Source organism: Sphaeramia orbicularis, chromosome 14 (genome assembly GCF_902148855.1).
Source record: "Sphaeramia orbicularis chromosome 14, fSphaOr1.1, whole genome shotgun sequence".
NCBI classification, from domain to species: domain Eukaryota; kingdom Metazoa; phylum Chordata; class Actinopteri; order Kurtiformes; family Apogonidae; genus Sphaeramia; species Sphaeramia orbicularis.
The window spans coordinates 9789105-9800504 of NC_043970.1; the positions used below are offsets into that span (position 1 = coordinate 9789105).

General features: G+C 38.5%; 1 protein-coding gene across 1 annotated transcript; it reads left to right on the forward strand.

Moving 5' to 3' along the window:
- The first annotated feature begins 309 nt into the window (after positions 1 to 309).
- On the forward strand, positions 310 to 10926 carry c14h5orf15 (chromosome 14 C5orf15 homolog). Its single transcript, XM_030154413.1, has 3 exons — positions 310 to 463; positions 6473 to 7278; positions 8573 to 10926. Exons 1-3 carry the CDS (start codon positions 337 to 339, stop codon positions 8705 to 8707), a joined length of 1068 nt encoding a protein of 355 aa, XP_030010273.1. The 5' UTR covers positions 310 to 336; the 3' UTR covers positions 8708 to 10926.
- The last annotated feature ends 474 nt before the right edge of the window (positions 10927 to 11400 follow it).

An 11400-nucleotide genomic window follows, 5' to 3' on the forward strand; every position in this document is an offset into this window, starting at 1 on the left:
TTGTAATTCAAGATATGCCTCGTTTTTCCCTGGACGGCAATGCTCCCTGACAACTTCACACGAGCATATTTAATAATGCTGTTTAGACAAATGCACTAATAACTTGCTACGGTGGGATTTCACCCACCAGTGAAACTGACAAAACCATAAACCAGTGAAGCTTAGTCAACAGACCTGTGAAGACTGACACAACACAAACTCAAATCCCTCTGTACCCACTTTGGCCCTCCTACTGACTCACCCCCACCAATGAATTTGTCGTCAACGCCCACTTCTGACCACTCACACTGTTGGCGAAGCCTGATGTAACCACGCCCCTCTCACTCACACATCAACATGGCGACATTTGGGGCGATGGGGCAAAGCAGGAGAAATGTTTGCGCTCTTTCACTCTTTATCTTCCTCCATTTGTTGGTCCACTGCTGTCTGTCAGCTCCGGTAAATAGCAGTAACACTTCACAAGGTATGTCCCACGAAATATTTTAGAAGCTATTGATATTGTAATGTCTGTTCTTGCTAAAATTGCTGCTAGTTAGCTGCTTGTGCTAGTTGGCTAGTGGACGTCATGCTAACAACGACGGTGTCAGGTGAGAGACTGTGTCAAGCTGCTTCTGGGTCACATAACAGCCTGAAATATCTTAAATATAGTATTCTTTGAAGACAAGAACACATATACTGTCAAAGCACACTTTGACCAAGAGTTAACATGAATACGAGTTACGTGAGGCTGAAAATAGCACGGTTTAGACAGGTTTGTCTGTCGCGAGACTGTCATTTGAAACGTAGTAACGTCCGACGCTGTAAGTTTTCTTGAATGCGTCAGTAATATGCGTTTTCATTATATCTGACCCAAATCTTGTCATTAAGTACTATCTACATACACATTAAGTCCATAAACAGGCTGTGAAAATCCGACGCGTAGTTCATAATTGAGACGTTTAATTCCGCTTTCAATCAATATTTTCTTCTGATTACATTAAGTTAATTTAGACATTTTTACAGTCTTCTTGATATATTTGTGCGTCCAGTATATGTTTTAGTAAAGGAAGTTTTTTTTTTGACCTGTTTTTACTTGTTCCAGGTGTCCTTGTCATATATCTGTGTTTTTAATTATCCTCCTGTCAACGCAGTATCATCAGCTCTCACTAAAGCAACTCCTTCTTAAGTTTACCGTCATGGGACTGACAACACAGTGTAGGTTGTAAAATTGGTCTTTCTCACAGGGTCTGTCTTGTCTAAGTGGACTTTTAACATGCAGTATAGTTTAATGCCATGAATCAGTCAAAAGAAGATCAGTGGTATTTGTGTCTTGGCCTGTTTTCTCTCGTTGTTAAAACAATTTGCCTGCATTTCTCGTTATTGTTTGTTGGAGACTATCAGATTTCAGCATGGTTTTTATCACGAAAATATGGAATGCCCTTTGTTAGAGGTCCCCATTTCAATGGGGACTTTAGATAGTACACTTTAACATTTTTCATAACAAGAAGTGTTCTCCTCATTTATAGGAGTTATTTCATGCAATACTGATCTAATCTGATTTCATGTGATTGCACAAGACACATAATTAACATTTTATCCTTTTGTGAAGCAGTAAGTTTCATGTACTGCCTTAAAGTTACATAAACCCCAGCGTGTGCTATGGGTTCAAGACATGAATCACTTGTGTGCAGTTTCTGTATTGAAAAGGGTCATCTCCGTTTGGGTTGGATAGGTTGAAGAAGACCTGGATCAGCTTTTCACTTCTGTGAGGGCTAAAACTGACCAAAAAGCAAAGCACAGATATAGGTTATTTATTAGACAGTCAATTTATTAGCATTTTTATTTATACTTTCTTAATAATTTAATGGGGTATGTCAACTGTGTGACTCAGGCTAAATCCATTCAGCTTCGTGGCATAAGTAAAGCCTATAACCTCTGCTGACACAAATGGCTCCTGTTCACTTATTATTTATGTTGGCCATGGCCCATGGGTATGAATAGTTCCTTTCTTCTCTTGGGAACTTGTTACTCCGTTCTTCAAGTCCCCACTGCTCTGCTCCTGTCTCTTCCCAAGCACCGCCTCCTAATCCCACAGGATCCAATAATGTTGATGCTTGTTGGTTAAATGGTGTCATTGATTCAGTTAGACTGAGTTCAGCTCAGATTTTAAAGACACAGATAAGATTCACCTGTAGAGATTTTAACAATTACTGAACTGTGCAAAAGTCTGTGACCACATTCAGCTTTGTTGTTTTTGCTGGGTTCTAATTAGCTGATGTTTATGGAGAGAGTGGGTACACTGATGACTCCCGTCGTCATATGACTTAAAAATCTACATTTTTCTGTTGGACCTGTACTGCTGTACTATTTTGAAAATATTTTTAAAAAACTCTGCTCAACACACAGTTCAACTTTTGCCAATAATAGACAACTCACACTAAAATTAAAACTTTTAAGATTCTTCTCTGTCTGGTTAAACATTTAGGTTTCTCCACCCAAAGTCATATAATGGAAGGGAGAGCCCTGATACATCTTTCTTTGTCTTCATAAAGAGACTAGAAGAAAATACAGTGAGAAATACATCTGGCGACTGAATATTAAAAATGAAAAGAAGAACTTAGTGGTTTCTACAAACAGTCAGTATTTAATGTGACCTCTGTTTGGTTGGTTTGACTGTTGAGGTTTTCTCCAGAAATATGTGGTTTAGGCATCATACAAAGTATCTTTCAACAGAGTTCTTTAGACTTGGACAGCCTTTTATTATTTTTGCTGTCCAAATCATCTTATAAGGTTCATATACAAATATTTTCATTCTGAATTGTTTTATTTATGATTGTCGTATGTATATGGCCAGAGCATCCCATTTATATCTTGGGACAAGGGTTAGGAAATGCTTGTCTGGTCATTATAACTTTGCTGAAACAGCAACCCTAATAGACTTTTGCACAGTGCTGTGAGTTGGTCCAGTTTGGCAAGATAAAATCTGTCTTACTGCAATCTTTATCACCTTAAAGTTTTGGAAAATGTAATTAATCTTACTTTATATTTAAATTCTAAAGTGACAGTCAGTGTGATGAAGAGTGATGACATATTTCCACTGAAGCAAACAGCACACACATTTTATCAGCAGTTGTCATGAGACTAGTGCCATGTTGTAATAGAACAAACATTTTTAAAACCACAAAGAAAGTACTGTCATACAAAGAGCAGTTGAGTTACCTGCAGCTGGTAGGTTAACTAGTTTTGCCTGAGGACTTTTGAGATGGCAGCTTCTTAAGACAAGAACAGGGCAGTAGGGTTGATCACATGCTGAGGGTATGCTATATGACACTCTAGGAAATGTGTATTGTGAGTACATTAGCACTCAGCTGCTAATGATGGAACATGATGTTTGTTATTGTCTTGAAATGCATTAGGTGCGACAACCCATAGCCAATCTGCATTAGTTGAGAATGAACAATCCAGCTTTTCAACATTATCAGTAGATGAATCATCACATGAACTCTACAGCCATCATTAACCCCTGCATTATCATGCATTTTTTTAAATTTCTCTATTTCTCTACATCGGCTATGACCTGAAAAAATTTGATGGGCAATTTTGCTATTAGGCTAATGATATGAAGTATTAAACAAACTTCAATTGTTGGAATATTACAAGGGTTGGGTTGATTTCAGATTTTGGCTGGTCTGGTGTGGAAACTGAACTATCCTGATTTGTTACTATGACAGATGACTATAACAACCTGATGACAATGGCATCACAGCACTAAATCCAACTAGTTTTGGATCAGTAACAAGCAACATGACAACCTGATGAACAAAGTATTATTTTGTTTTATATTGTATTTTTAGAGTCAGGCTAATGGAGCAACTAGTGTCTGATGAACCACAAGGGATTTTACTGTGAGCTGAAGCCAGCAACACAAAAGAGGATCACATTTCATTGAAGGGTGGGGTGGAAGATGTGCATGATTTGTGCTTTATTTGTTCACTGGAAAGTTCACTTGCTTTTTGTGGTGACATAAGAGGAGACGTCAGACTAAAACTGCAACATTATGGCAGTATGGACAGAATTGACTAAAGAAAGTCAAAAATGGGTGACACAACATATAAACACTGGAAAAACCTGATTATAATGTAGCTTTAGTCTCACATAGCCAGCCATGTGTTGACACTGGAGACAATGCTGCTTTGCTGCTGCCTTTTATTCTCAATATGTAGCAATTTTTTTTGCAATTGACTAACCAGGATAGAGGTCCATTAGGGCCAACAGGTGTTGGAGTTGCCACACTGTCAAACACGGGCTTTGGTAGTCTCATTTCTTCTTCTGCTGAGGGAAAGTGTGGCACCTAATTGTAAAATCTGGTATACTGGTTTTATTTGGTGGCTCAATCTCAAACCAGTTGTAAAAATGACACCGGTCCAATTCTAACCAGGGTTGTAACAATGTCATGGTGTTACGATTAATTGCTAGTTTAAACATCACGGTTAATTAATCATCAAGGCTGCTAATAACCATTTCACAAAGAAAAGATTAAGAGCGGAACAACAGACACGCCAATTTGCGCTTCCTGGATGGAATGGAAGCAACGTTACAGAAGCACTGCATTCAGCATTCCACCAATGACAATGACAGAGAAGAAACAAGCTGATCATCTGTCTCAGGAGGCAGACATATTTCTGAATTGACTGTAAATATATTTTTGATGCGGGCTCACTTTTGTTTCCATAGTTTGCATTTGCTGCCGTCATCTACGCAGCTTCAGGCTACCATTGCTCAACCCATTCACAACAATTTGGCTTAAACAAACGTCCTGCCTCCTCAAAAGAAAGTTAACAAAGTTTCACAACAGCGGGAGGTGTAGAGGAATTAGTAACGCGTGTTAAGATGTAAAGACCCCATAGGTGATTACCTATATTAATGATGTCCTTTGAATATGGATCACTTTAAGACCTCCAGCAGGGATGAAATAACTTACTTTCCAGTCCTTTTGTTAAACTTGGTCACAGTGTTGATTTATTGTGTATTATATTCTTCAAAAGGAATTTATAAAATGTATGTGCACTGTCAGCATAAAAAGGATGGGATAGGAGGTATGCGCACAGAGGAGGATGTCATAGGCCAAATTGGAAGCCTGCGAGAGTTTGAGACGCTGTGGATCTAACTTTGTGGATTCAATACCTTTCTGGATTAAACTTCTCCCAGTGTCCAGTGGATGATTGTCCTCCGAGGAGCTACTGGGACCAATGCAGGCCGATCCTGTGGTGGTGTTTACGCTGTACTGCCGTGAGTAATGCCTGCAGCTACAGTGCTACTGAACTATGGCATTATTTGCGTGCGTAAAAACTTTGGGGACTTAAAAAGGGGAAAGGTATTTGGGGGGTTTGATTTGCTTTATGTTTAATAATTTGTGGTAAGTGAGTTAATATTTTTGGTTGGCTCTGCTTTGTGGTTGCTTCGTGGTTTATTTGTGTTATTTTGGGGTTCGTTTTGTTGGAGATGCGCTTGAGTGTGGGGGGTGTGTGTTGGCTTCACCTGTGGAGATGAAAAGGATGATATAGAGCCAAATGCAGACTTATTTTGTCTTTCTTTTTATTTCCCCTGCTGATGGTTAGTCCACCTGTGACCCTAAAGTGCGTTGTAGTGGGTTGCTTTGGAAAAAGTAAGTGAACTGTTACAAAGTTTCACTTTCATGTCTGCGCGTACCTATTGTAAGGTACACACAGCATGGACTGCACCCCCACATATATACCCTCACAAAATAATTGTAGTAATCGTGAAACCGTGATTATTTTCCTGATGATAATCGTAGCATCAAAATCTCTAATTGTCACATCCCTAATTCTAACAAGGACTCTCTGTTGGCAGGACCACCAAATAGAGGGGTACCCTATTTATTTAACACTGTTTTTGTTTGTTTTTTTCAGACTGAATATAGGCTTATGTGCAATTAAAACCATTATTATATTTGTAGAAAGCCAGATGTAAATTTATTGGAAATGCATATTTGTCCACTATACAAACATTTACTGGCAGTGGTATTGCTATTTTTTTTGCCATGAATTTGTAAAAAAAAAAAAAAAAAAAAAAAAAAAGGTGTAAATGAATGAAATCAGAAGCAAGCAAGCCTTGATAATTATCATATTTACCAAAATATTTTGACAGCATTTTGTCTAAGACCATTTTATTTTGAAGGACAGATTTCTCCAATCGTAATTTTGACAAACGTCAATTCCTCACGCGTTGATATGAATTAAATCTACCTCTGTTGCTCAATTCTCTTTTTTTCTTTCATGTCAGTTGGATATTGCTACATCTCTAAGTTGTGTACCTGTGTCAAATTAGAAGTCCTCAGCAACTAAATGATATTTTATAAAATTTTGAATGTGTCGAATGAAAATCCTGTGTTTATTGTTGTTTGTTCAATCAGTGCTTTTTTTTTTTTTTCAAACTTAATATAATTCTATCTTACTTTTTTCTCTTCTCACAGTATCAACCAATGAAACCCTTGTTGGAAATGCATCTCAAAGTGTAACTGTGACCAATGACACCACGAAAACACACAACATAGTGCCTTCTACCCCTGATCAGAGCCCTGTAGCTGAAACAGAGCCTAAGAGTCCCACCACGACGAATGGGAGTGACTTGCCAACAGCAAAAACAGCAGCTCCCAAAGAAAACAATACAATAGCCATTCAGCCTAAAACGACAAAGGACCAGGAAGACAATAATGCCATGATTGTCATTGCTACTTCTGATAATACAAGAAGTACTTCACCAGTATCTGTCAACAGTGAACATGCCCCTACACAAAAAGATACCAGCTCTGACGTTATTGAACCTACAGAGGACCCTGCCTTGTCTGAAACAGCTATGATGGCGATAGAAGAAACTCCCGCTACAACCGTCAAAGCCCCTGAAGTAGCCAAAACCTCACCCAAACAGGCTGATGTGACACAAACAGAGAAGCAGGACACAGTGCAGAGTACCGATCCAGACCTGCTGCCAGCCCAGGACATAGAAACGACAACCAGTCTGTATCCAGAAGATGATGACGACGAAGATGATGAAGATGATGGTGACTTTGTCGGTGATTTCAGTGATTATCCCATCAACAGCAATATAAGAGAGCAAAACACCATGGTGCAGAGACAGCCAGATGGTGTGGAGAAAAGTCGGGTAGAGCCAGCCGACAGCTACGACACTGAGGGCGAGAATTCCCACTTCTTCTTTCACCTGGTCATCTTGGCTTTCCTGGTTGCCATCGTTTATATCACCTATCACAACAAGAGAAAGGTGAGTGTTGGTGACATGCAGGGCTTCTGGAGGTTATTTTAAAAACCCAGCATCTAAGTAATCAGAATTCTTGGGTGTTGAAGTTCATATGTATGTGATGGTTTTTAATTGAGCAAAAATTCCACAGTTACTTTACAGTGCATTGTAATCCAAGTGGTTTGACATGAAATGAGATTCCTGCTCCTGTGAAGGAGTGGTTATTGTTGTGAGGTTTTGAATCAATATTGATGTTTTTACAATGAGCTAAGGGGTTAACTATGTGACCGACAAATGTATTTACCAGGGATGGGCATCTCAAGGAAAAACACTTGTCCATAAGGGCTGGTAATACGTCGTGCTAAATAAACATTTGAAAGTCATGACCCGTCCCTGTGAAGAACCAATTACTACTAAGAGTTTGTCTGATCTAACTCTACCTTTCTACTCTTAAAAGCAACATGGCAGCTCCCATGATAGCTGCCACTACAACAGGAGCATGAAATGTTGTATCCTCTGCCTCTACATTTATTAGTTTTTGGATTTGGGCAGAGAGGAGACAGTATATTTTCATCTTCTGGGTTTTCCTCCCTGATTTCTGACTCCTGTAGCTCTTTAATGTGTCAATAAAATTATGACAGTTAAAGATGGAAAAAGACAACGAGAGGAATTGAAGTTTTACTAAATAAGGCACTCAGAATTTACATCAACAAGAGATTTAGGATATTTAACATGAACTGTGAACTGGAACACACAGAACAACAAATATTTGAGTTTTGGCCCAGTAGGTTTTTTTTGGGGGGGACTCTTTTTTTTTTTCTAAATCAGTTCAGCTGCTTTTTGGGACATGGTTGAAGTCCAAAAAGCAGTTACACGGTCAAAACTCTGCAAAAACACAGTAAATAAAATAAAGGAAAGTCACATCAACACTGCAAACAACAGTAAAAACAAAAAAAAAACGACAAGGAAAATGGTGTTTTAAAAAAAAAAGAAAAAAAAAAGTATTTTTATAGTGAGTCGGTCTCACTCACTGCTCTGTGTTTTGCCCCCCATTACTCAGGTGGCGGGGTTGCTCTGAGGATGTTCAGATGTCTATGGAAAGGGCAAGGTCTATTCTCTCAGCATGTTTTGAAATTTTTCCTATTGAGCAAACAGTTGAATTTTTATGAATATTTAAAAAAAATCACACATTCAGAACACTCACCACAGATACATTAGGGATTTAAGGGTTACACACTTTAGGTCACAGCATTTTGTCTGTTTTGAAGACCTGCTGACGCTGTCCCTGTCGTCTTTTTTGCCTCGTCCATCTCTACAGATTTTCCTTCTGGCTCAAAGCCGCCGCTGGAGGGACAGTCTGTGTTCCCGCAACACCGTGGAATATCACCGTCTCGACACCAACGTCAACGAGGCCATGCCGTCCCTCAAGATGACCCGTGACTACATATTTTGATCAATGTTTCAGAGGAACAGTTGGTGCTGACACGAGTAGAGCCCAGATCGCCTTCCTGCCCGCGTTTATTATTGGACTGCTGTGGGGCTGGTTTTGACGCATTCCATTGCTTTTGAGGCCTGTAGAGCAGGGAGAGGTTTGTCTTTGAGTTCAACTTCTGTTCTTGGAGAAACTCCCCTGTTGTATGCATAGGGAGATTTTTGTAGAGCTTTTCTATTTTCCTTATTTGTTTATTGTAAAATTATTTGTTATATTTTTTCTAAATTAATAACTTGATGTGATTTAATATTATAGTTTATTTGGGGTATTTGTCTTAATGGGAGGAGTGTTTGAGCTGTACGGTCCCTCAACAGTTCTTTTTGCATACTGGTTGTTTTATTTAGACTTACAATGAACATGTATGGTATTCTAAATATAACTTTTAGGTCTATAATGTAAAACTATGCTATACCAGTTTATTAACAACAAAGTTAGTAATAAATTTTCTTTTTCAGATGTTGTCAAAAACAAATTGAAACAAAAACACTCTGAAGCTTCATTCACACAGTATTTTTTTATTTATTACATTTTTAAAATAAATGTGCCCTCATTACTCTAGCTTTCAGCCTCCAAAAATCTGAGACTTCTGGAAAGGTTGCTGAGTGTTTAAGTTAAGAAACTTCATGGTTGAGTGTCTCAGGCAAAACAATGACAGACTATCTCTGCCTGACTGGATCTTCCTGTTTTCTTTAATTTGTCTCACACCTTTCACATGACCTTTTCCACAAAAAAACAAAGAAGACATTGGCCTTCCCTACCACTTGTTAATTCTGCATGAATACTGAATTACAGATGATTCTTTGTCATTTTTGTCCAATGTGCAGTTAAATTCTGCTTTATTTTCATATGAGCGACTACATTCACAGCAGGTGAGCTGCTCTATCAGCACCTGTCACCATGTGATGCACGTTTCATGTGTGTTTGAATGTTCTGAAATTTTGTCTGAAACTTTACTAAACCCTAGTGTAGAAGGACCTCAGTTTACCTTAAAATGAAAACTTACTCATGTGGATGTAGCCTAGAGCTGGTATACACACACACACACACACACATACACACACACACACACACACACACACACACACACACACACACACACACACACACACACACACACACTGCATATGTCATCATTCCAAGAGCTGTTCTTCCCCTCACATTGATTTTTGAGGCCTTTGCTCTTCTTATAACATGAATGAAATGATTTTAAGGGTTTTGATTTTAATGATTTTAAGCCACCTTTGAACTTTGGAAATATATTGTGACCTCATATTTTTTGTTTTAGCTGTTTCACAATCACCTTTATATGTAAAATTGTTGCAAAAAAATCCATTAATTGTCTTTTTGCTTTGTCTTTTTTTTCCCACATTTGCTTTGTATGTACAGCCTGTCCTTCATGTCTGATAATCAAGCTGTACATTACTACTGTCTCTGTTTCACCAGAGCACAAGCCATTTAAATGAAGAGTGATAATGTTTATTGATAAGAATAAGATGTACTAATATAATGTACGGGACTGGCTTCAATTGCTAGACTTTCTCCTTGTTGGTTATTTTATATTTCTAATACAGTACCTCTTCTACTTCTGCCCAGATTTTGCTATGTAGAAATCCTGGGGCTGGCCCTCTTTGGTTTATGACTTCGGTGAAGTCCCTGTCAATTGTTCATGGCCATTTTGGTAAAAAAACATTAACGGCTATGTTTTGTCACACTCATTCACAAGTTTGATTCCTACTATACGTTCTGTTAACATGGATTGTCGGTGCCTCTGTTTGTCAGAAATGTTTGCACTCTGCTTGTGGCCTGATATGTGCACATTGGCATGTTTTTTTTTTTTTTTTCCCCTGTCAGTCATTTCTAGTCACCACAGCCAGTTTTTTTTCTTTTCTCTTTGCTGCTGTTTCATGCCTTCACTTGAAATGCCATAAATCTTACATGAATCCGGTCTTTTGTAAAATCGGTGTCATCTTCTGCCAGTTTTTCCTGCTGTTTGTCCACATATAAGTTAAACAGTGGATTGGTAGATAATGCAGTTTGCACTGTCATACTAGCTAGAATATGATCAGAGGAGATTTCCTGCTGCTGCTGATGCTAATGATGATTATACACACGGCTCTTGCAATCAACAGTAGAAGCTGTACAATCTCTTTTCTGTCAATAAAGCACAAGTTCGCAGTAGAGTCCTGTTTGGTTCTTTGATTTTCACCAGTAACACATTGAGTGTTGAGCAGCTGAAGTGGTGCTCTTCTGTTCTGTGATCCAGCTCTTTATGTGGTAAATGTCCAGCTTAACTACTACATCCTCCACTCACTAGTCATTCACTTTGATCTCCACAGATCCAAACGGAATGAGAAATACTGTTGTTTGGTTTCAACTGAGATGAAAATCTGGGGCTGAAGGGTTTCAATAATTACCCATCAGTTGAATTATCAGAAAGAAATTTGGATTTATCAATTAATTTTAACATTAAAGTTTTAGTCCTGGTCTAATGGGCCAAAGTACACCTCATCCAGACGATATCTGGGGTTAAATCGGCCTAGGCTAGATTATACCCCCATGATATCAGTAGTGTTGTGTGATATACACAGGAATTCATTTTTCAACTTCTTATTGGGGATTCAGCTTTGTCAGGTTTTAATTTTGTTGTTATTCTA

Bases quoted from the DNA above. Each gene is read 5' to 3' on its own strand.
- c14h5orf15 (XM_030154413.1), top strand. From the start codon at position 337: ATGGCGACATTTGGGGCGATGGGGCAAAGCAGGAGAAATGTTTGCGCT. The intron at 464-6,472 runs GTATGTCCCACG...CTCTTCTCACAG, and splicing joins TAGCAGTAACACTTCACAAG to TATCAACCAATGAAACCCTT. The intron at 7,279-8,572 runs GTGAGTGTTGGT...CCATCTCTACAG, and splicing joins CCTATCACAACAAGAGAAAG to ATTTTCCTTCTGGCTCAAAG.